Raw genomic sequence first — 26,168 nt, 5'->3', positions numbered from 1 at the left:
GGATGTTCCGCTCAACTTCCATGCCGTCAAACGAAGCCGCCGTAAGTCCGGATAGACAAACAGTCTCTGCTGAAGAACATCTCTTCTCATTGGTAGAGGCCAAGGGTCTTCGATGGACATGCCCAGAAGATCCGCGTACCAAGCCCTCCAAGGCCAATCCGGGGCAATCAGAATTGCCTGAACTCCTTGATTCCGGATTCGACTAAGCACCCTTGGGAGCAATGGAATCGGAGGAAACAGGTAGACCAGCCGGTAAGGCCAAGGCAGCGTCAGTGCATCTACAGCCCTCGCCTGAGGGTTCCTAGTTCGCGAGCAATACCAACGAAGCTTCTTGTTGAGTCAAGAAGCCATCATGTCTATTTGTGGACAGCCCCACCGGTCGATGATCTGCTAAAACACCTGCTGGTGAAGCCCTCACTCTCCCGTGTGGAGATATTGAGAACTCAGGAAGTCCGCTTCCCAGTTGTCTACTCCCGGAATGAAGATTACGGACATTGCTCTTGCGTTTCTTTCTGCCCAGAGGAGTATCCTTGACACCTCTCGCATGCAGGCCCTGCTCTTTGTCCCTCCTTGTCGATTGATGTACACCACTGCCGTGGTGTTGTCGGACTGTACTTGGATCGCGTGATCCCTGAGTAAAGGAGAGGCCTGAAGCAGAGCATTGTAGGTCGCTCAAAGTTCCAGAATGTTGATCGGAAGGAGGGCTTCGTGGGCTGACCACTTGCCCTGGAACTGAGACCCTTCGGTGACAGCTCCCCATTCTCTGAGACCTGCATCCGTCTTGAGCAGGATCCAATACTGAATACTGAAACTTCGGCCTTCCAGTAGATCTGAAGATTGTAGCCACCACAGGAGGGAAATCCTGGCCTGAGGTGACAGCCATATTATCCGGTGCATCTGCAGAGGTGATCCGGACCACTTGCTCAGGAGATCCAATTGAAATGGTCTGGCACTGAACCTTCCAAATTGGATCACCTTGTATGAGGCTTTACCACCTTCCCCAACAATCTTATGCAAAGATGGAAGGATATTCAAGCAGGTCGGAGAACCATGCGGACCATCTCCTGAAGTGTTCTTGCTTTGTCTTCTGGGAGGAACACTTTCTGTGCCACAGTATCCAGTAACATCCCCAGGAACAGGAGCCACTGAGTCGGCTCCAGGTGGGACTTCTGTAAATTGAGAATCCATCCATGGTGTGATAGAAGTTGGATAGTGCGGTCGATATGGAGCAATAAAAGCTCTCTGGATCTTGCTTTTATCAGGAGATCGTGCAGGTAAGGGACAACATTGACCCCCTGGACGTGGAACATAATTTCTGCGATAACCTTCATGAACACCCTCGGAGCGGTGGACAGGCCGAAGGGTAGCGCCTGGAACTGGTAGTGATCGTCCAAGTAGGGCAAACCTCAGGTAAGCCTGATGAGGTGGCCAAATTGGAATATGGAGACAGGCGTCCTTGATATTCAGGGAGACCATGAATGCCTGTTCTTCCAGGCCCGCAGTCACTGCTCGCAAGGATTCCATCTTGAACTTGAAAACCTTTAGGTAAGGGGTTCACGGATTTTAGGTTCAAAAATAAGAATTTACTCACCGGTAATTCTATTTCTCGTAGTCCGTAGTGGATGCTGGGGACTCCGTAAGGACCATGGGGATTAGCGGCTCCGCAGGAGACTGGGCACAACTATAAAGAAAGCTTTTAGACTACTGGTGTGCACTGGCTCCTCCCACTAAGACCCTCCTCCAGACTTCAGTTAGGATACTGTGCCTGGAAGAGCTGACACAATAAGGAAGGATTTTGAATCCCGGGCAAGACTCATACCAGCCACACCAATCACACCATATAACTTGTGATACAATACCCAGTTAACAGTATGATAACAACTGAGCCTCTCAACAGATGGCTCAACAATAACCCTTTAGTTAAGCAATAACTATATACAAGTATTGCAGACAATCCGCACTTGGGATGGGCGCCCAGCATCCACTACGGACTACGAGAAATAGAATTACCGGTGAGTAAATTCTTATTTTCTCTAACGTCCTAGTGGATGCTGGGGACTCCGTAAGGACCATGGGGATTATACCAAAGCTCCCAAACGGGCGGGAGAGTGCGGATGACTCTGCAGCACCGAATGGGCAAACTCTAGGTCCTCCTCAGCCAGGGTGTCAAACTTGTAGAATTTAGCAAACGTGTTTGACCCCGACCAAGTAGCTGCTCGGCAAAGTTGAAGAACCGAGACCCCTCGGGCAGCCGCCCAAGAAGAGCCCACCTTCCTCGTGGAATGGGCTTTTACTGATTTAGGATGCGGCAGTCCAGCCGCAGAATGTGCAAGCTGAATCGTACTACAGATCCAGCGAGCAATAGACTGCTTTGAAGCAGGTGCACCCAACTTGTTGGGCGCATACAGGATAAAGAGCGAGTCAGTCTTTCTGACTCCAGCTGTCCTGGAAACATAGATTTTCAGGGCCCTGACTACGTCCAACAACTTGGAAGCCTCCAAGTCATTTGTAGCCGCAGGCACCACGATAGGTTGGTTCAGATGAAAAGCTGATACCACTTTGGGGAGAAACTGGGGACGAGTCCTCAATTCTGCCCTATCCATATGGAAAATCAGATAAGGGCTTTTACATGACAAAGCCGCCAATTCTGATACACGCCTGGCCGAAGCCAAGGCCAACAACATGACCACTTTCCACGTGAGATATTTCAAATCCACGGTTTTCAGTGGCTCAAACCAATGTGACTTTAGGAAATCCAACACCACGTTGAGATCCCAAGGTGCCACTGGAGGCACAAAAGGGGGCTGAATATGCAGCACTCCCTTAACAAAAGTCTGAACTTCAGGTAGTGAAGCCAGTTCTCTCTGGAAGAAAATCGATAGAGCCGAAATCTGGACCTTAATGGAACCCAATTTAAGGCCCATAGTCACCCCTGACTGTAGGAAGTGCAGGAAACGGCCCAGCTGAAATTCCTCCGTTGGGGCCTTCCTGGCCTCACAACACGCAACATATTTTCACCATATGCGGCGATAATGGTTTGCGGTTACTTCTTTCCTAGCTTTAATCAGCGTAGGAATGACTTCCTCCGGAATGCCTTTTTCCTTCAGGATCCGGTGTTCAACCGCCATGCCGTCAAACGCAGCCGCGGTAAGTCTTGGAACAGACAGGGCCCCTGCTGCAGCAGGTCTTGTCTGAGCGGTAGAGGCCATGGGTCATCTGACATCATTTCTTGAAGTTCCGGGTGCCAAGCTCTTCTTGGCCAATCCGGAACAATGAGTATAGTTCTTACTCCTCTTCTCCTTATTATCCTCAGTACCTTTGGTATGAGAGGAAGAGGGGGGAACACATAAACCGATCGTTACACCCACGGTGTCACTAGAGCGTCCACAGCTATCGCCTGCGGGTCTCTCGACCTGGCGCAATATTTTTGTAGCTTTTGTTTAGGCGGGACGCCATCGTGTCCACCTGTGGCCTTTTCCAACGGTTTACAATCATTTGAAAGACTTCTGGATGAAGTCCCCACTCTCCCGGGTGGAGGTCGTGCCTGCTGAGGAAGTCTGCTTCCCAGTTGTCCACTCCCGGAATGAACACTGCTGACAGTGCTAACACATGATTTTCCGCCCATCGGAGAATCCTTGTGGCTTCTGCCATTGCCGTCCTGCTTCTCGTGCCGCCCTGTCGATTTACATGGGCGACCGCCGTGATGTTGTCTGACTGGATCAGTACCGGCTGGTTTTGAAGCAGGGGTTTTGCCTGACTTAGGGCATTGTAAATGGCCCTCAGTTCCAGAATATTTATGTGCAGGGAAGTCTCCTGACTTGTCCATAGTCCTTGGAAGTTTCTTCCCTGTGTGACTGCTCCCCAGCCTCGAAGGCTGGCATCCGTGGTCACCAGGACCTAGTCCTGTATGCCGAATCTGCGGCCCTCTTGAAGATGAGCACTCTGCAGCCACCACAGCAGAGACACCCTTGTCCTCGGAGACAGGGTTATCTGACGATGCATCTGAAGATGCGATCCGGACCACTTGTCCAAGAAGTCCCACTGAAAGATTCTTGCATGAAACCTGCCGAATGGAATCGCTTCGTAGTAAGCTACCATTTTTCCCAGGATCCGCGTGCAGTGATGCACCGACACCTGTTTTGGTTTTAGGAGGCCTCTGACTAGAGAGGACAGCTCCTTGGCCTTCTCCTCCGGGAGAAACACTTTTCTCTGTTCTGGGACCAGCTGTGACTTTGGAATGTTTAGAATCCAGCCGTGCTGTTGTAGCACTTCCCGAGATAGTGCTACCCCCGACCAACAACTGCTCTCTGGACCTCGCCTTTATCAGGAGATCGTCCAAGTACGGGATAATTAAAACTCCCTTCTTTCGAAGGAGTATCATCATTTCGGCCATTACCTTGGTAAAGACCCTCGGAGCCGTGGATAGACCGAACGGCAACGTCTGGAATTGGTAATGACAATCCTGTACCACAAATCTGAGGTACTCCTGGTGAGGATGGTAAATGGGGACATGCAGGTAAGCATCCTTGATGTCCAGTGATACCATGTAATCCCCCTCGTCCAGGCTTGCAATAACCGCCCTGAGCGATTCCATCTTGAACTTGAATTTTTTTATATATGTGTTCAAGGATTTCAAATTTAAAATGGGTCTCACCGAACCTTCCGGTTTCGGTACCACAAACATTGTGGAATAGTAACCCCTTCCTTGTTGAAGTAGGGGCACCTTTACTATCACTGTTGTGAATACAGCTTGTGAATTGCCTGTAACACTGCCTCCCTGCCTGAGGGAGTGGTTGGCAAGGCAGATTTGAGGAAACGGCGGGGGGGAGACGTCTCGAATTCCAGCTTGTACCCCTGAGATACTACTTGAAGGATCCAGGGATCCACCCGTGAGCGAGCCCACTGATTGCTGAAATATTTGAGACGGGCCCCCACCGTACCTGGCTCCGCCTGTGAAGCGGGGGAGGACTTTTGCTCCTGGGAACTGGCTGTATGCTGCAGCTTCTTTCCCCTACCTCTGCCTCTGGGCAGAAAGGACGCGCCTTTAACCCGCTTGCCCCTATTGGGCCGAAAGGACTGTACCTGATAATACAGTGCTTTCTTTGGTTGTGAGGGAACATGGGGTAAAAATGTAGACTTCCCAGCTGTTGCTGTGGAAACGAGGTCCGAGAGACCATCCCCGAACAACTCCTCACCCTTATAAGGCAGAACTTCCATGTGTCGTTTGGAATCTGCATCTCCTGTCCACTGCCGAGTCCATAACCCTCTCCTGGCACAAATGGACATTGCACTAATTTTGGATGCCAGCCGGCAAATATCCCTCTGTGCATCCCTCATGTATAAAAGTGCGTCTACGTTTAGCAATATATAGTGTCCCTGTCTAGGGTATCTATATTTTCTGACAGGGAATCTGACCACGCAGCAGCAGCACTGCACATCCAGGCTGAAGCAATAGCCGTTCTCAGTATAACACCTGTGTGTGTATATATATAGATTTCAGGATAGCCTCCTGCTTTCTAACAGCAGATTCCTTCAGGGCGGCCGTATCCGGAGACGGTAGTGCCACCTTCTTTGACAAGCGTGTGAGCGCTTTATCCACCCTAGGGGATGTTTCCCAGCGTGACCTATCCTCTGGCGGGAAAGGGTACGCTATTAGTAACCTCTTAGAAATTACCAGCTTTTTATCAGGGGAAGCCCACGCTTCTTCACACACTTCATTTAACTCTTCAGATGGAGGAAAAGCTACTGGTAGTTTTTACTCTCCAAACATAATACCCTTTTTTGTGGTACCGGGGGTAACATCAGAAATGTGCAACACATTTTTCATTGCCTCAATCATGTAACGTGTGGCCCTACTGGAAGTTACATTAGTCTCATCGTCGTCGACACTGGAGTCAGTATCCGTGTCAACATCTATGTCTGTCATCTGAGGTAGCGGGCGTTTTAGAGCCCCTGCTGACTTTTGAGACGCCTGGGCAGGCACAGGCTGAGAAGCCGGCTTTCCCACATTAGGTATGTCGTCAAACCTTTTATGCAAGGAGTCGACACTGTTGCGTAATTCCTTCCACAGCACCATCCACTCAGGTGTCGACCCCGCAGGGGGTGACATCACGTTTACAGGCATTTGCTCCGCCTCCACATAAGCCTCCTCATCAAACATGTCGACACAGCCGTACCGACACACCGCAAACACACAGGGAATGCTCTGACAGAGGACAGGACCCCTTTGGGGAGACAGAGAGAGAGTATGCCAGCACACACCAGAGCGCTATATAACACAGGGATCCCACTATAAATGAGTGTTTTCCCTTATAGCTGCTTTTTTATATATATCATATATATATATCTATACTGCGCCTAAATTTAGTGCCCCCCCCTCTCTTTTTTACCCTTCTGTAGTGTTCAGACTGCAGGGGAGAGCCAGGGAGCTTCCTTCCAGCGGAACTGTGAGGGAAAAATGGCGCCAGTGTGCTGAGGGAGATAGCCCCGCCCCTTTTTCGGCGGACTTTCTCCCGCTTTTTCTGGAATACTGGCAGGGGTAATTTTACATCTATATAGCCTCTAGGACTATATATGATGTAGATTTGCCAGCCAAGGTGTCATATATTGCCCTCAAGGCGCCCCCCCAGCGCCCTGCACCCATCAGTGACCGGAGTGTGAGGTGTACATGTGCGCTACCTTGGTGAAGACCGAAGTCTTCTGCCGCCGATTTTCCGGACCTCTTCGTTGCTTCTGGCTCTGTAAGGGGGACGGCGGCGCGGCTCCGGGAACGAACACCAAGGTCGGGTCCTGCGGTCGATCCCTCTGGAGCGAATGGTGTCCAGTAGCCTAAGAAGCCCAAACTACCACCTGTTAGGTAGGTTCGCTTCTTCTCCCCTTAGTCCCTCGCTGCAGTGAGTCTGTTGCCAGCAGATCTCACTGTAAAATAAAAAACCTAAATATACTTTCTTTCTAGGAGCTCAGGAGAGCCCCTAGTGTGCATCCAGCTCAGCCGGGCACAAGAATCTAACTGAAGTCTGGAGGAGGGTCTTAGTGGGAGGAGCCAGGGCACACCAGTAGTCTAAAAACTTTCTTTATAGTTGTGCCCAGTCTCCTGCGGAGCCGCTAATCCCCATGGTCCTTACGGAGTCCCCAGCATCCACTAGGACGTTAGAGAAATGGGCGTTACCGAACCGTCTGGTTTCGGTACCAGAAGCAGGTTGGAGTAATAACCCTTTCCCTGTTGTTGTATTGGCACTGGAACAATGACTTGGGACTGGACCAACTTTAGGATGGCCTGTTGCAGTGTAACTTGTGTATCCTCCAAAGCTGGTAACCTGGATTTGAAAAATCGTTGGGGAGCAGCAACGTCGAACTTCAGCTTGTAGCCTTGAGAAATGAGGTCCCGTACCCAGGCATCCTGGCAGGACCCTTCCTAGATGCGGCTGAAGTGACGCAGCCGAGCCCCCACCTCGAGATCCCCTCGGGGCGGGTGGGCACAGTCATGCTGAGGCCTTGGTGGAAGCTGAACCGGTGCTCTGATCCTGAGAACCGGCGATCGCTTGTTTTATTGTCATCTGAACCAAGAGTAAAGCGGGCAACCCTCGTTTCTGTGGTCCCAAGTGAATGGGGGGGGGGGGCTGTGGAGTATCTGCCCCGGCAGCGAGGTCTGCAACAGCCTGCTGCAGTAGATGAGTTTTTTGTGCATTAGCAGTGAGCTGAGATGACTTATCCGACATCATAGTTTTAATGGCACCTAGCCAGGAAGGCCCTTGACGACCCCTCTCCCCCTTCCCCCCGGCAATGTCTCCCAAACAGCTTAGAAACATCACACAAGTGTCAGTTTAAGGCACCGCTAGCCAGTGTACACAAGGGGCTATAGCGGGTCCCCCCCAGAAGGGTCCCGTATACCTCCCCTGCGTGTCAGCCGCACCTTGAACCCAGGGACCCCCCTAGCGGGGCCCCCGGTTTGTACTCACCACTGTCATCACCTTCAGGCAACTGTTAGGGGTGTACGGCGTGCTGTGATTTTGACTGCCAAGGCGCAGTGCCCCACTGTACAACAACCTCTCAGGACGGTGGTCCGGCAGTGGGGAAGCGGCTCTGACACCTCGTAAGGCCAGTGACCACCCCCCCTAACTCCCACGGTGCAGGTATGCTGTTGCCCAAACAGCATACCGAAAATAATAAAAGTTTTAAAAGAAAACTGAAGAAAACTCTCTGGAGCTCCAGAGTGTGCATCATCTCCTGAGGGCACTTTTTTTTAAACTGCCTGTGGGAGGGAGCATAGAGGGGAGGAGCCAGCACACCCAGTTGAAGAAATTTAAAGTGCACCCGCTACTTTGGACCCCGTCTATACCCCATCGTACTAGATTACCCCAATATCCCTTATGGATGCTAGAGAAAACAATTGTGTTCCAAGACTGCCTCTATTCTCCTGCCACATATACTGTATAATCCTTTTCACACTACCCAATAATCACCCATGGCTCCTTATGATACTACGCAATACTATGTCTTATGGGTATAAGCAGTGGGTACCTCCTAGTATGAGCTGGTTCTCGCCTTTCTGGGAGCTGGCAGGTGGGTACACCTCTTCCCATGTATATTCTGCAAGGTTTACAGGCTGTGTCACCCAAAGGTCTCTGAAGAGCTCATCCAGAGTCATGCGCATATCTGGATCACGTTGGAGAAGACCAGATATAAGAACCTTCAATTCTAGGAAGAAAGTGGCAGAAATTAATTAACATCCGGAAAAAAAAACATCATAAAAACAAAAAACATACAAGAGTTTAAAGCAGTTACAATGAAGAAAATCCATAACATGAACTGTATTAGTGGTCACTTTACTGTCCATGTGGGTCACAGAAACACAGGAGCCTATATAATCCTAAATAAAAAATGCATATGGACAATTTTTATAGGATTCATGAAGTTATAACAGTAACTAAAGGGGAAATAAAGTGTAGTTTTACACAATAATAAATCATGCGTACTGTCTTTTATTATTATTGCAGATATACATATACGAGTCAATATAGTCAACCTCTACATACACTAGCCTCCACCAATTTTACAAAGGATAACTGTATTAGATAGGAGACACACAAACACTTTATACTAGAGCACATTTCTGCAGCATATGCAAAATATAAGTCATAGTAAGAACTAACCGTTGATAACGGTATTTCTCCTAAGTACACAGGTTCCACAGGATAACAATGGGATATGATGGAGCAACAGCGGATTGGCACCAAACGTTCACAAGCTTTCCGGCCTCCCATGATGCAACGGGCCCGTCCATATATCCCCGCACACTGGGATCAGTTGTATTCCAAAGCACTAAGCAGGAGCATCATGTAGAGCCCTAATCAGGCGAGAAGAACACACATGCACACCCTTCCGTACAAGAAGGAAGAGGTTAGTGAGTAGAAGGCTCCTCAAATCAGGTGCGTAAGGGTGGGATCCCTGTGGACATAGGAGAAATACCGTTATCAACGGTAAGTTCTTACCATAACGTATATTTCTCCGGCAGGGTCCACAGGTTATCCACAGGATAACAATGGGATTTCCCAAAGCAATTTAGTGGTGGGGACGCTCCTGATTGGACAGGAGAACCTTACGCCCGAATTCAGCGTCATGAGAGGCAAAAGTATCCAAGGCATAATGTCTAATGAATGTGTTAATGGAAGACCATGTGGCTGCCTTACATATCTGTTCTGCTGAAGCACCATGTTGTGCTGCTCATGAAGGACCTAACTTACGAGTAGAGTGAGCAGAGACATTAGCCGGAACAGATCAGCTTGAGAGTATGCTTCTGAAATGGTCATTCGAAGCCATCTTGCCAGTGTGTTTAGTAGCAGGCCATCCTCTCTTGTGAAATCCGTAGAAAATGAAGAGAGAATCGGTCTTTCTGATGGCACTGGTACAATCCACGTAGATCCTTAATGCCCAAACCACATCCAGCGATGCATCTCCTGCAGAAAGTCCTGATACTACAATTTCTTCATTAAGGTGGAATTTAGACACCACCTTAAGAAGATACCCAGACCTAGTTCTAAGAACTGCTTTATCTGGATAAAAAAAAAATCAGAAAAGGGGAACGACATGACAGTGCTCCTAAATCTGATACTCTTCTAGCTGATGCCATATTCAGTAGAAAGAGAACTTTAGCTGTCAACCATTTAAGATCCACTTTATTAAGTGCTTCAAACGGGGGCAACTTGCAGAGCTTTGAGAACTAGACTTAAGTCCCAAGATGCTGTAGGAGGAACAAAGAGAGGTTGAATGCGCAGCAATCCCTGGAAAAAAATAAGCACATCCTCTATATTGGCTATTTTCTTTTGGAACCATACAGTCAATGCTGATACTTGAACTCTCAAGGAAGCCAACTTCAAACCTTTATCCATTCCTGGATATGGAATCAAATCCCCATAGAAAGGGGAAAAGGAAAAGAAACCAGATAAATTTACGGTGCACTCATCCAACTACTAACTCATCAATATGATTGTTGTTATAGAACATATATATCCCCAGCAGCAATATCACATAAAGGCTTAAATGCTCAATAACCTAAAATGATATAGAGGTTTATTTTATTATTCATTTATATGGGACTCAATTGTCCTTTATTGAAATAAGAGCGAAATATTACTATAGTGCCCTGAGGAAGCTCTTTATGAGTGAAATGCGCATAGGCTTTAGCTATGTGTTCCCGTGTCAGTAATAATGTTTAAAATGTGCAATTGATATACAAACATACATGTGAGAACTATAGTGCATTATCAGGAGCCAAACCTGCTCATTGTAGAGAGGAATCTTTAAACATATTTATATTCACCTGAAATTCCATCTGTATGCTGTGGGATAGCTGACATTAATATCAAACAAGAGAAACAACGGGGTTAATGCCAGATACAAGAATTTCTCTGTGTCTATTGGAGATTTAGTGCTAATGTGTGTGTACCGCAGCTAGTCGGCAAACAGGGGCATGATCCTCTGGTACCTATATAAAATATAAGTTACTTGAGTTTAACGAGCAATATTTAAGTGCTACTAATATGTCCTGCATGGACACGATTTAATATTGCTGAGTACCAGTAACGACTGCTGCTAATACTAACTTATACATAAGGTGTAAAACATTGTGGATTAACATCATATTGGGATATATTAAACCCATTTCTCCAGCACATTTATTCATGCATTATTAATAGCAGCAACTGGGGTCAGAGATTTTTTTGTTTTATAAAGTGGACAGCCTTTAATATAGGGCAGTGAAATTGTTTACCCAGGCTCATCCCCATCATTTCTCTCAAACACCGAGTCTATTTATATACTGTCATACCAGCATTCTCTGCATTGAGACATTTTAGGATCTCAGGCACAAGTTACATATTCAGCAACATTGTTTCACTCCTCCATTTGTAACATTACAATCAAGTTATCAGTATTACAGCTTTAAGGGCAGGAGTGGAGAGAAACTTGGCTACAATTTGATGTGACAGTTTGTAACTTCAAAGCAAGACAGCATATATCCCTCTATTGCAGCATAACAGGCTCCAATGAATAGGAAAACTCAGGTCTCATAAAAAGATAGCACTGATACAGTGCTGCACAAATATATGTATGTGAATGCACAATTGAAATAAACACAGGAAAATATATGAAGGGACAAACACATTAGCTTTGTTTTTAAATCTTTATTCACACATATTCCATTTCTGTCACTTTCTATTCTCTGTTTCTTACTCTATGAATTTTAATATTTAATTATTTCAATAAAGGACAACTGAGTCCCATATAAATGAATAATAAAATAAACCTCTATATCATTTTAGGTTATTGAGCATTTAAGCCTTTATGTGATATTGCTGCTGGGGATATATATGTTCTATAACAACAATCATATTGATGAGTTAGTAGTTGGATGAGTGCACCGTAAATTTATCTGGTTTCTTTTCCTTTTCCCCTTTCTATGGGGATTTGATTCCATATCCTTGTTTAAACCAGTAGGTAGCACCTTTGTGAGCCTTCTAATTTTGTCTCATATATATATTGATATATGCGCATCCCTAAAATAGGGTGTAATTAGATATGACAATAGGCACTCCAACTTTGTGATTGACATTATAATTTACTAATCTCGGTGCGGGTTACCCTCCAGATCTGGTGGAAGCTTATTGCTTGACCAGTATTGGAACTTTTTGGCTTTATCCATTCCTGCCTGAAGGAAAGTGAAGACCCTGGAAACTGTGAAAGATTTTGGGTCCATACTTCTCTCACTGCACCAATGAATATAGGCCTGCCATATTCTGTGATAAATACGAGCTGAGGAGGGTGTCCTTGCTCTGAGCATTGTTTGAATTACCTGTTGTGAAAATCCTCTTGACTTCAGGATAGAGGTTTCAAGAGCCACGCCGTCAAAGACAGTTGATCCAGATGTTTGTGATAACAAGGACCCTGCATTAGTAGATCTGGACGTTGAGGGAGCAGAAGTGGAGCTTCCATCGACATTCTCTGCAGATCTGTGTACCAATGCCTTCTGGGCCAAGCCGGAGCTATTAGAATCACGGCACCCTTTGCCTGCTTTAATTTTCCTCACCACCCTGGGTTACAGGGTGATCGGAGGAAACAGATACGCCAGATGAAAGTCCCATTTCACTGACAAGGTGTCCACAAAGATTGTTTTGGTATCCTTTGTTCTTGACCCGTATGCGGGCACTTTGTTGTTCAGACGGGACGCCATGATATCTATCTCTGGCAATCCCCACTTGTCTACTAGAGTCTGAAAGACCTCCAGGTGTAGAGCCCATTTGCTTGCCTGAATGGCGTGTCGACTGAGAAAGTCCGCTTCCCAGTTTAGAACTCCTGGAACGAATACTGCGGACAAGGCTGGGAGATGGAGTTCTGCCCACTTTAGAATGTGACTTACCTCCTTCATTGCTATTTGGCTGCGGGTTCCTCCCTGATGGTTGAGGTACGCTACTGCCGTTGCATTGTCCGAGTGGATCTGTACTGGTTTTCCTTGAAGAGTGTCCTTTGCCTGGATCAGTGCCATGTATACGGCCCGAAGTTCTAACAGGTTTATTGGCAGGCAACTTTCTTCTCTTGTCCATTGTCCCTGGAACCATCATTTTCTGGACACTGCTCCCCACCCCCCCTGAAGACTAGCATCTGTTGTCAGGATCTCCCAATCTGATATCCAAAAGGGTCTCCCTTTGTCTAGATGGGATGGCTGTAGCCACCAGGCTAATGACTTCCTTACCTTTACTGGAAGTACCATCGTCTGTTTCTATGTTGTCTGATGTACTCCATTCCATCTGGCCAGAATCAGACGCTGCAGAAGCCTCGAGTGGAATTGCGCATACTCCACCATGTCAAAAGTTGACACCATCAAACCCATCACTCGCATTGCTGCGTGAATTGATACAAGTTAGACTGTGTAACAACTCCTGAATCCTTGACTGTACCTTGGATATCTTGTTCCGAGGTAAAAATACTTTCTGCAGACTTGAATCCAGTACAGCCCCCAAGTGAGTCATATGTTGTGACGGAACCAGAGATGACTTTGCCCAATTTATGAGCCACCAGTGCCTCTGCAGACATGTTATTGTCTGTTGGAGATGGCACAGGAGCAATTCCTGTGATTGTACCAGGATTAAAAGGTCGTCGAGGTATGGAAAAATTCTTATCCCCTGCTTGCAGAGATAAGCTGCCATCACCACCATGATCTTGGTAAAAACTCTGGGGGTGGCTAACCCAAAGGGTAGGGCCAGGAACTGAAAATGCTGCTGGAGGGTGGCGAACCTGAGATAACACTGATGGGACAGTGCTATAGGAACATGTAGGTATGCATCCTGAATATCTAGGGATACCATATAATCCCCTGGTTTCAAGGCCAAAACTATGGAGGCGTAACGTCTCCATGTGAAACCGTGGTACCCAAATGTATTTGTTTAGCATTTTGAGATTGAGAATGGGTCGAAAAGACCCATTTGTCTTCTGAACCAAAAACAGGTTGTAGTAAAAACCCTGTCCCCGTTGTGCAGGGGGTACTGGAATGACTACTCCTGACTGAAGCAATTTCTGAACTGCTTCTTGCAAGGCCCTTGCCTTCGCCTCCACCCGAGACAGGCTGGTGCAGAAGAACCTTCGAGGAGGATGCTTCTTGAAGGGAAAAACATAACCTAGAGATACCGCTTCTTGCACCCAGGCATCTGTTGTTGACTGCTGCCAGATCTGTGCAAACTGAAGAAGCCGGCCCCCTAGCCTGGGGTCCCCCAGGGGCAGGCCCACACCATCAGGCTGATGGCTTATCTTCTGGTTTGGAAGCTGGCCCTCTGGTAGCCCAATGCTTCTTTGACTTACCCAACTTATTGTATTGGGGCTGCTTACGGTCACTTTTTCCCTTCGCTTTTCCTTATGACAGAAAGGGACGAAAAACTGGACCCTTAGGTTTAGGATTATATGTGGAAGGAAACTTGACCTTCTTGGAGTCTGCTTCTGACTCCAGAATATCTGTCAACTCTTTACCAAAAAGAATATTTCCAGCAAAAGGCAAAGATTCCAAAACCATTTTAGATTCTGAATCAGCTTTCCACGTATGTAACCAAAGTGCTCTGCGAGCAGCTATTGTTGAGGCTGATGCCCTAAAAGCAATAGTACCCATATCTATTGCCGCTTCTTCCAAGAATACTGCAGCCTGTTTAATATGAGCTATATAGGATTTCTGTTCTCTAGAAGCTGAGAAACCATCCTCTTCCAGTGCATCAGCCAAGGCAGCCACTGCCTTTGCCATCCAAGTTGAAGCCATGGCTGGCCATATGACTGCCCCAGACAGAGAAAATATGGTTTTCAGAAAACCATCCACTCTCCTATCCGTGACATCATTTAATGACGTTGACGGTAAAGGCAATATAGATTTTTGCACTAATCGAATTACATGCTTATCTACTTTAGGAGTCACCTAACTTTTTAAACAGTCCCCTGCTGGAAAAGGATAATTGGAATCCCATTTTTGGGGAATTCTATATTTTCTCTGACGTCCTAGTGGATGCTGGGTACTCCGTAAGGACCATGGGGAATAGACGGGCTCCGCAGGAGACTGGGCACTCTAAAAGAAAAGATTAGGTACTACATCTGGTGTGCACTGGCTCCTCCCTCTATGCCCCTCCTCCAGACCTCAGTTAGAATCTGTGCCCGGCCAGAGCTGGTTGCACACTAGGGGCTCTCCTGAGCTTCCTAGAAAGAAAAGTATTTGTTAGGTTTTTTTATTTTCAGTGAGATCTGCTGGCAACAGACTCACTGCTACGTGGGACTTAGGGGAGAGAAGCAAACCTACCTGCTTGCAGCTAGCTTGTGCTTCTAGGCTACTGGACACCATTAGCTCCAGAGAGATCGAACACAGGGCCCGACCTCGATCGTCCGTTCCCGGAGCCGCGCCGCCGTCCCCCTTGCAGAGCCAGAAGAAACCGGAGGAAATCGGCGGCTGAAGACTTCGGTCTTCATTAAGGTAGCGCACAGCACTGCAGCTGTGCGCCATTGCTCCCTATGCACACCACACACTCCGGTCACTGATGGGTGCAGGGCGCTGGGGGGGGGGGGGGGGGCGCCCTGGGCAGCAATTAAAGTACCTTACATGGCAAAAAGCACATAATACAGTGTAATAAACTGTATATGTGCATAATCCCCCGCCATAAAAGTATATAAAAAAGCAGGAGAAGTCCGCCGAGAAGGGGGCAGGGCTATCTCCCTCAGCACACCGGCGCCATTTTCTCTTCACAGCTCCGCTGGAAGACAGCTCCCCAGGCTCTCCCCTGCAGTTTCCAGGCTCAAAGGGTAAAAAAGAGAGGGGGGGGGGGGGGGGGGGGGCACTAAATTTAGGCGCAAACTGAGTATATTAAGCAGCTATAGGGAAAAATCACTTTTGTTAGTGTAAATCCCTGTTTATACAGCGCTGTGGTGTGTGCTGGCATACTCTCTCTCTGTCTCCCCAAAGGACTTTGTGGGATCCTGTCCTCAGTCAGAGCTTTCCCTGTGTGTGTGTGCGGTTTGTCGGTACGGCTGTGTCGACATGTTTGATGAGAACGCTTACGTGGAGGCGGAGCAGGTGCCGATAAGTGTGATGTCGCCCCCTGCGGGGCCGACACCTGAGTGGATGGATATGTGGAAGGTATTAACCGACAGTGTCAACTCCTTACATAAAAGGTTCGATGACGCAGCTTTGGGACAGCCGGCATCTCAGCCCGCGCCTGCCCAGGCATCTCAGAGGCCGTCAGGGGCTCAAATACGCCAGCTACCTCAGATGGCAGACACAGATGTCGACTCCAGTGTCGACGAGGATGAGACAAATATACAATCCACTAGGGCCATCCGATGTATGATTACGGCAATGAAAAATGTGTTGCACATTTCTGACATTAACCCGGTTACCACAAAAAAGGGTATTATGTTTGCGGAGAAAAAGCAGCCAGTGACTTTTCCCCCATCTGATGAGTTAAACGAATTGTGTGAAGAAGCGTGGGGTTCCCCAGATAAGAAACTAGTAATTTCTAAGCGGTTACTAATGGCGTACCCTTTCCCGCCAACGGATAGGTTACGCTGGGAGACATCCCCTAAGGTGGACAAAGCGCTCACACGCTTATCAAAAAGGTGGCACTGCCGTCTCAGGATACGGCCGCCTTAAAGGAGCCTGCAGATAGAAAGCAGGAGGCTATCCTGAAGTCTATGTATACACACTCAGGTACTATACTGAGACCTGCTATTGCTTCAGCATGGATGTGCAGTGCTGCAGCAGCGTGGTCTGATTCCCTGTCTGATAACATTGATTCCCTTGACAGGGACACTATATTGCTAACCATAGAGCATATTAAAGACGTAGTCTTATATATGAGAGATGCACAGAGGGACATTTGCCGGCTGGCATCTAGAATTAATGCGATGTCCATTTCTGCCAGGAGAGTATTATGGACTCGGCAGTGGACGGGTGATGCTGATTCTAAAAGGCACATGGAAATTTTGCCTTATAAGGGTGAGGAATTGTTTGGGGACGGTCTTTCGGACCTCTTATCCACAGCAACAGCTGGGAAGTCGACTTTTTTACCTCAGGTTCCCTCACAGCCTAAGAAAGCACCGTATTATCAAGTACAGTCCTTTCGGCCTCAGAAAGGCAAGCGGGTTAGAGGCGCGTCCTTTCTGCCCAGAGGCAGGGGTAGAGGGAAAAAGCTGCACCATACAGCCAGTTCCCAAGAACAAAAATCCTCCCCTGCTTCCACTAAGTCCACCGCATGATGCTGGGGCTCCACATGTGGAGCCAGGTGCGGTGGGGGCCCGTCTCCGGAACTTCAGCGACCAGTGGGTTCGCTCACAGGTGGATCTCTGGGTTCTACAAGTGGTATCTCAGGGATACAAGCTGGAATTCGAGACGTCTCCCCCTCGCCGTTACCTCAAATCAGCCTTGCCAGCTACTCCCCAGGACAGGGAGGTAGTATGGCGGCAATTCACAAGCTGTACCTCCAGCAGGTGATAATAAAAGTTCCCCTCCTTCAACAGGGACGGGGTTACTATTCCACAATGTTTGTGGTACCGAAACCAGACAGTTCAGCGAGACCCATTCTAAATTTGAAATGCTTGAACACTTATATAAGGAAGTTCAAGTTCAAAATGGAATCGCTCAGGGCGGTTATTGCAAGCCTAGAAGAGGGGGATTACATGGTATCACTGGACATCAAGGATGCTTACCTACATGTCCCCATTTACCCACCTCACCAGGTGTACCTCCGTTTTGTGGTACAGGACTGCCATTACCAATTCCAGACGTTGCAGTTTGGTCTGTCCACGGCACCGAGGGTATTTACCAAAGTAATGGCCGAAATGATGATACTCCTTCGAAAGAAGGGAGTTATAATTATCCCGTACTTGGACGATCTCCTTATAAAGGCGAGGTCCAGGGAGCAGTTGTTGGTCGGAGTAGCACTATCTCAGGAAGTGCTACAACAGCACAGCTGGATTCTGAATATCCCGAAGTCGCAGCTGGTTCCTACGACGCGTCTGCTGTTCCTGGGTATGATTCTGGACACAGAACAGAAGAAGGTGTTTCTCCCGGAGGAGAAGGCCAAGGAGTTGTCATCTCTGGTCAGAGACCTCCTAAAACCAAAACAGGTGTCGGTGCATCACTGCACGCGAGTCCTGGGAAAGATGGTAGCTTCTTACGAGGCAATTCCATTCGGCAGGTTCCATGCAAGGATCTTTCAGTGGAATCTGTTAGACAAGTGGTCCGGATCGCATCTTCAGATGCATCGGCTGATCACCCTGTCCCCGAGGGCCAGGGTGTCTCTGCTGTGGTGGCTGCAGAGTGCTCATCTTCTCGAGGGCCGCAGATTCGGCATACAGGACTGGATCCTGGTGACCACGGATGCAAGCCTCCGAGGTTGGGGGGCAGTCACTCGGGGAAGAAACTTCCAAGGACAATGGTCGAGTCAGGAAGCTTCCCTACACATAAATATTCTGGAACTAAGGGCCATTTACAATGCCCTAAGTCAGGCAAGACCCCTGCTTCAAAACCAGCCGATGCTGATTCAGTCAGACAACATCACGGCGGTCGCCCATGTAAACCGACAGGGCGGCACAAGAAGCAGGATGGCGATGGCAGAAGCCACAAGGATTCTCCGAATGGAGGAAAATCACGTGATAGCACTGTCAGCAGTGTTCATTCCGGGAGTGGACAACTGGGAAGCAGACTTCCTCAGCAGGCACGACCTCCACTCGGGAGAGTGGGGACTTCATCCAGAAGTCTTCCAGCTGATTGTAAATCGTTGGGAAAGGCCACAGGTGGACATGATGGCGTCCCGCCTCAACAAAAAGCTAAAAAGATATTGCGCCAGGTCAAGGGACCCTCAGGCGATAGCTGTGGACGCTCTAGTGACACCGTGGGTGTACCAGTCGGTTTATGTGTTCCCTCCTCTTCCTCTCATACCAAAGGTACTGAGGATAATAAGAAAGAGAGGAGTAAGAACTATACTCATCGTTCCGGATTGGCCAAGAAGGACTTGGTACCCGGAACTACAAGAAATGATCTCAGAGGACCCTTGGCCTCTGCCTCTCAGACAGGACCTGCTACAGCAGGGGCCCTGTCTGCTCCAAGACTTACCGCGGCTGCGTTTGACGGCATGGCGGTTGAACGCCGGATCCTGATGGAAAAGGGCATTCCGGTTGAAGTCATTCCTACGCTGATAAAAGCTAGGAAGGATGTGACAGCAAAACATTATCACCGCATATGGCGAAAATATGTTGCTTGGTGTGAGGCTATGAAGGCCCCAACAGAAGAATTTCAGCTGGGTCCATTTCTGCACTTCCTACAGTCAGGAGTGACTATGGGCCTAAAATTGGGATCCATTAAAGTCCAGATTTCGGCCCTGTCTATTTTCTTTCAAAAAGAACTGGCTTCACTGCCTGAAGTTCAGACGTTTGTTAAGGGAGTGCTGCATATTCAGCCCCCTTTTGTGCCCCCAGTGGCACCTTGGGATCTCAACGTTGTGTTGGATTTCCTAAAATCACATTGGTGTGAGCCACTTCAGACCGTGGAGTTGAAATATCTCACGTGGAAAGTGGTCATGCTTTTGGCCTTGGCTTCGGCTAGGCGTGTGTCAGAATTGGCGGCTGTGTCATGTAAAAGCCTCTATCTGATCTTCCATATGGACAGGGCAGAATTGAGGACTCGTCCCCAATTTCTCCCTAAGGTGGTATCAGCGTTTCATTTTAACCAACCTATTGTGGTGCCTGCGGCTACTCGGGACTTGGAGGCTTCCAAGTTGCTGGACGTAGTCCGGGCCCTGAAAATCTATGTTTCCAGGACGGCTAAAGTCAGAAAAACCGACTCGCTGTTTATCCTGCATGCACCCAACAAGCTGGGTGCTCCTGCTTCTAAGCAGACTATTGCTCGCTGGATCTGTTGCACGATTCAACTTGCACATTCTGCGGCTGGACTGCCGCATCCTAAATCAGTCAAAGCCCATTCCACGAGGAAGGTGGGCTCTTCTTGGGCGGCTGCCCGAGGGGTCTCGGCTTTACAACTTTGCCGAGCTGCTACCTGGTCGGGATCAAACACGTTTGCAAAATTCTACAAGTTTGATACCCTGGCTGAGAAGGACCTCGAGTTTGCTCATTCGGTGCTGCAGAGTCATCCGCACTCTCCCGCCCGTTTGGGAGCTTTGGTATAATCCCCATGGTCCTTACGGAGTACCCAGCATCCACTAGGACGTCAGAGAAAATAAGAATTTACTCACCGGTAATTCTATTTCTCGTAGTCCGTAGTGGATGCTGGGGACTCAGTCAGGACCATGGGGGATAGCGGCTCCGCAGGAGACAGGGCACAAAATTTAAAAGTTTGACCACTAGGTGGGGTGTACTGGCTCCTCCCCCTATGACCCTCCTCCAAGCCTCAGTTAGGATACTGTGCCCGGACGAGCGTACACAATAAGGAAGGATTTTGAATCCCGGGTAAGACTAATACCAGCCACACCAATCACACCGTACAACTTGTGATCTGAACCCAGTTAACAGTATGATAACGTAGGAGCCTCTGAAAAGATGGCTCACAACAATAAACAACCCGATTTTTTTGTAACAATAACTATGTACAAGTATTGCAGACAATCCGCACTTGGGATGGGCGCCCAGCATCCACTACGGACTACGAGAAATAGAATTACCGGTGAGTAAATTCTTATTTTCTCTGACGTCCTAGTGGATGCTGGGGACTCCGTCAGGACCATGGGGATTATACCAAAGCTCCCAAACGGGCGGGAGAGTGCGGATGACTCTGCAGCACCGAATGAGAGAACTCCAGGTCCTCCTTAGCCAGGGTATCAAATTTGTAGAATTTTACAAACGTGTTCTCCCCTGACCACGTAGCTGCTCGGCAGAGTTGTAATGCCGAGACCCCTCGGGCAGCCGCCCAAGATGAGCCCACCTTCCTTGTGGAGTGGGCATTGACAGATTTAGGCTGTGGCAGGCCTGCCACAGAATGTGCCAGTTGAATTGTGCTACAAATCCAACGAGCAATCGTCTGCTTAGAAGCAGGAGCACCCAGCTTGTTGGGTGCATACAGTATAAACAGCGAGTCAGATTTTCTGACTCCAGCCGTCCTTGAAATATATATTTTCAATGCTCTGACAACGTCCAGCAACTTGGAATCCTCCAAATCGCTAGTAGCCGCAGGCACCACAATAGGCTGGTTCAGGTGAAACGCTGATACCACCTTAGGCAGAAAATGAGGACGTGTCCTCAATTCTGCCCTGTCCGAATGGAAAATCAGATATGGGCTTTTATACGATAAAGCCGCCAATTCCGACACTCTCCTGGCTGAAGCCAGGGCCAGTAGCATGGTTACTTTCCATGTAAGATATTTCAAATCTACCGATTTGAGTGGCTCAAACCAATGGGATTTGAGAAAATCCAAAACTACATTGAGATCCCACGGTGCCACTGGGGGCACAACCGGGGGCTGTATATGTAGTACTCCTTTTACAAAAGTCTGGACTTCAGGAACTGAAGCCAATTCTTTCTGGAAGAAAATCGACAGGGCCGAAATTTGAACCTTAATGGACCCTAATTTGAGGCCCATAGATAATCCTGTTTGCAGGAAATGTAGGAATCGACCCAGTTGAAATTCCTCCGTCGAGGCCTTCCTGGCCTCACACCATGCAACATATTTTCTCCAAATGCGGTGATAATGTTGTGCAGTCACCTCCTTCCTGGCTTTGACCAGGGTAGGGATGACCTCTTCCGGAATGCCTTTTTCCCTTAGGACGGCGTTCAACCGCCATGCCGTCAAACGCAGCCGCGGTAAGTCTTGGAATAGACACGGTCTCTGCTGAAGCAGATCCCTTCTTAGAGGTAGAGGCCACGGATCTTCCGTGAGCATCTCCTGAAGTTCCGGGTACCAAGTCCTTCTTGGCCAGTCCGGAGCCACTAGTATCGTTCTTACTCCCCTTTGCCGTATAATTCTCAGTACCTTGGGTATGAGAGGCAGAGGAGGGAACACATACACTGACTGGTACACCCATGGTGTTACCAGAGCGTCCACAGCTATTGCCTGAGGGTCTCTTGACCTGGCGCAATACCTGTCCAGTTTTTTGTTGAGGCGGGACGCCATCATGTCCACCATTGGTCTTTCCCAATGGACTACAATCATGTGGTGAACACTGCTGACAGTGCTATCACATGATTTTCCGCCCAGCGAAGAATCCTTGCAGCTTCTGCCATTGCCCTCCTGCTTCTTGTGCCGCCCTGTCTGTTTACGTGGGCGACTGCCGTGATGTTGTCCGACTGGATCAACACCGGCTGACCATGAAGCAGAGGTTTTGCCAGGCTTAGAGCATTGTAGATTGCTCTTAGTTCCAGTATATTTATGTGAAGAGACGTTTCCAGGCTTGACCACACGCCCTGGAAGTTTCTTCCTTGTGTGACCGCTCCCCAGCCTCTCAGGCTGGCATCCGTGGTCACTAGGACCCAGTTCTGTATGCCGAATCTGCGGCCCTCTAACAGATGAGCACTCTGCAACCACCATAGCAGAGAGACCCTTGTCCTTGTCGACAATTTTATCCGCTGATGCATCCGCAGATGCGATCCGGACCATTTGTCTAGCAGATCCCACTGAAAAATTCGTGCATGCAATCTGCCGAATGGAATCGCTTCGTAAGAAGCCACCATTTTTCCCAGGACTCTTGTGCATTGATGCACAGACACTGTCCCTGGTTTTAGGAGGTTCCTGACGAGTTCGGATAACTCCCTGGCTTTATCCTCCGGAAGAAATACCTTTTTCTGAACAGTGTCCAGAATCATCCCTAGGAACAGCAGACGTGTCGTCGGGATCAGTTGGGATTTTGGAAAATTCAGAATCCACCCGTGCTGTTGGAGCACTACTTGAGTTAGTGCTACTCCGACCTCCAGCTGTTCTCTGGATCTTGCCCTTATCAGGAGATCGTCCAAGTAAGGGATAATTAATACGCCTTCTCTTCGAAGAAGGATCATCATTTCGGCCATTACCTTGGTAAAGACCCTGGGTGCCGTGGACAATCCAAACGGCAGCGTCTGAAACTGACAATGACAGTTTTGTACCACGAACCTGAGGTACCCTTGGTGTGAAGGGCAAATTGGGACATGAAGGTAAGCATCCTTGATGTCCAAGGACACCATAAAATCCCCTTCTTCCAGATTCGCTATCACTGCTCTGAGTGACTCCATCTTGAACTTGAATTTTTGTATGTACAGGTTCAGAGATTTCAGATTTAGAATAGGTCTTACCGAGCCGTCCGGCTTCGGTACCACAAATAGCGTGGAGTAATACCCCTTTCCCTGTTGTAGAAGGGGTACCTTGATTATCACCTGCTGAGAATACAGCTTGTGAATGGCTTCCAATACCGTCGCCCTGTCTGAGGGAGACGTTGGCAAAGCAGATTTTAGGAACCGGCGAGGGGGAGACTTCTCGAATTCCAACCTGTAACCCTGAGATACTACCTGCAGGATCCAGGGGTCCACCTGCGAGTGAGCCCACTGTGCGCTGAAATTCTTGAGGCGACCCCCCACCGCCCCTGAGTCCGCTTGTAAGGTCCCAGCGTCATGCTGAGGCCTTTGCAGAAGCCGGGGAGGACTTCTGCTCCTGGGAAGGGGCTGCTTGCTGCAGTCTCTTACCCTTTCCTTTGCCTCGGGGCAAATATGAATGTCCTTTTGCTCGCTTGTTCTTATAGGAACGAAAGGACTGCGGCTGAAAAGACTGCGTCTTTTTCTGCTGGGAGGGGACTTGAGGTAAAAAGGTGGACTTCCCGGCTGTTGCCGTGGCTACCAAATCCGATAGACCGACCCCAAATAATTCCTCCCCTTTATACGGCAATACTTCCATATGACGTTTGGAATCCGCATCGCCTGACCACTGTCGTGTCCATAGACTTCTTCTGGCAGATATGGACATCGCACTTACTCTTGATGCCAGAGTGCAGATATCCCTCTGTGCATCTCGCATATAAAGGAATGCATCCTTTAATTGCTCTATAGTCAATAAAATACTGTCCCTATCCAGGGTATCAATATTTTCAGTCAGGGAATCCGACCAAGCCACCCCAGCACTGCACATCCAGGCTGAGGCGATTGCTGGTCGCAGTATAACACCAGTATGTGTGTATATACTTTTTAGAGTATTTTCCAGCCTCCTATCAGCTGGATCCTTGAGGGCGGCCGTATCAGGAGACGGTAACGCCACTTGTTTGGATAAACGTGTGAGCGCCTTGTCCACCCTAGGGGGTGTTTCCCAGCGCGCCCTAACCTCTGGCGGGAAAGGGTATAACGCCAATAACTTCTTTGAAATTAGCAGTTTTTTATCAGGGGTAACCCACGCTTCATCACACACGTCATTCAATTCCTCTGATTCAGGAAAAACTACAGGTAGTTTTTTCAGACCCCACATAATACCCCTTTTTGTGGTACTTGCAGTATCAGAGATACGCAAAGCCTCCTTCATTGCCGTGATCATATAACGTGTGGCCCTACTGGAAAATACGTTCGTTTCTTCACCGTCGACACTAGATTCGGTGTCCGTGTCTGTGTCGACCGACTGAGGCAAAGGGCGTTTTACAGCCCCTGACGGTGTTTGAGACGCCTGTACAGGTACTAACTGGTTTGCCGGTCGTCTCATGTCGTCAACCGACTTTTGCAGCGTGCTGACATTATCACGTAATTCCATAAACAAAGCCATCCATTCCGGTGTCGACTCCCTAGGGGGTGACATCACCATTACCGGCAATTGCTCCGCCTCCACACCAACATCGTCCTCATACATGTCGACACACACGTACCGACACACAGCAGACACACAGGGAATGCTCTGATAGAAGACAGGACCCCACTAGCCCTTTGGGGAGACAGAGGGAGAGTTTGCCAGCACACACCAAAGCGCTATAATTATATAGGAACAACCTTATATAAGTGTTGTTTCCTTATAGCTGCTTAAATATATATAATATCGCCAAAAAATGCCCCCCCTCTCTGTTTTTTACCCTGTTTCTGTAGTGCAGTGGAGAGCCTGGGAGCCTTCCTAGCAGCGGAGCTGTGTAGGAAAATGGCGCTGTGTGCTGAGGAGATAGGCCCCGCCCCCTATTCCGGCGGGCTCTTCTCCCGGTTTTTCTGAGACCTGGTAGGGGTGAAATACATCCATATAGCCTCATGGACTATATGTGATGTATTCTTTTTAGCCAGAAAGGTATTAACATTGCTGCCCAGGGCGCCCCCCCCAGCGCCCTGCACCCTCAGTGACCGCCGGTGTGAAGTGTGCCTGAGCGCAATGGCGCACAGCTGCAGTGCTGTGCGCTACCTCATGAAGACTGAAAAGCCTTCAGCCGCCGGTTTCTGGACCTCTTCTTACTTCGGCATCTGCAAGGGGGTTGGCGGCGCGGCTCCGGTGACCCATCCAGGCTGTACCTGTGATCGTCCCTCTGGAGCTAGTGTCCAGTAGCCGAAGAAGCAAATCCATCCTGCACGCAGGTGAGTTCACTTCTTCTCCCCTAGGTCCCTCGTTGCAGTGAGCCTGTTGCCAGCAGGACTCACTGAAAATAATAAAACTATCAAAACTTTTACTCTAAGCAGCTCTTTATGAGAGCCACCTAGATTGCACCCTGCTCGGACGGGCACAAAAACCTAACTGAGGCTTGGAGGAGGGTCATAGGGGGAGGAGCCAGTACACACCACCTAGTGGTCAAACTTTTAAATTTTGTGCCCTGTCTCCTGCGGAGCCGCTATCCCCCATGGTCCTGACGGAGTCCCCAGCATCCACTAGGACGTCAGAGAAAATAAGATTTTACTCACCGGTAAATCTATTTCTTGTAGTCCGTAGTGGATGCTGGGAGCCCGTCCCAAGTGCGGAATTCTGCAATACTTGTATATAGTTATTGCTTAACTATAGGGTTTTTTGTTCTGAGCCATCAGTTTAATGAGGCTCAGTTGTTGTTCATACTGTTAACTGGGTATAATTATCACAAGTTGTACGGTGTGATTGGTGTGGCTGGTATGAGTCTTACCCTGGATTCCAAATCCTTTCCTAGTAATGTCAGCTCTTCCGGGCACAGTTTCCCTAACTGAGGTCTGGAGGAGGGGCATAGAGGGAGGAGCCAGTGCACACCATATGTAGTACCTAATCT

The 26,168-nt window shown here is 48.5% G+C and overlaps 1 protein-coding gene across 5 annotated transcripts in view; it reads right to left on the bottom strand.

Annotated features, from left to right (window-relative positions):
* Window positions 1-26,168, bottom strand: part of PASK (PAS domain containing serine/threonine kinase) — a 351,902-nt gene that overhangs the window by 5,647 nt on the left and 320,087 nt on the right. For all 5 annotated transcript variants that reach the window (XM_063915754.1, XM_063915758.1, XM_063915756.1 and 2 more), the window contains one exon: window positions 8,521-8,697. In XM_063915754.1, coding sequence (XP_063771824.1) covers window positions 8,521-8,697 — 177 coding nt within the window. The remainder of the gene's footprint in view (window positions 1-8,520; window positions 8,698-26,168) is intronic.

Source organism: Pseudophryne corroboree, chromosome 4, assembly GCF_028390025.1.
Source record: "Pseudophryne corroboree isolate aPseCor3 chromosome 4, aPseCor3.hap2, whole genome shotgun sequence".
In the NCBI taxonomy this organism is placed as follows: domain Eukaryota; kingdom Metazoa; phylum Chordata; class Amphibia; order Anura; family Myobatrachidae; genus Pseudophryne; species Pseudophryne corroboree.
The sequence above is the reverse complement of the archived record's forward strand: the minus strand, read 5'-3'. Positions and strand labels throughout refer to the sequence as shown.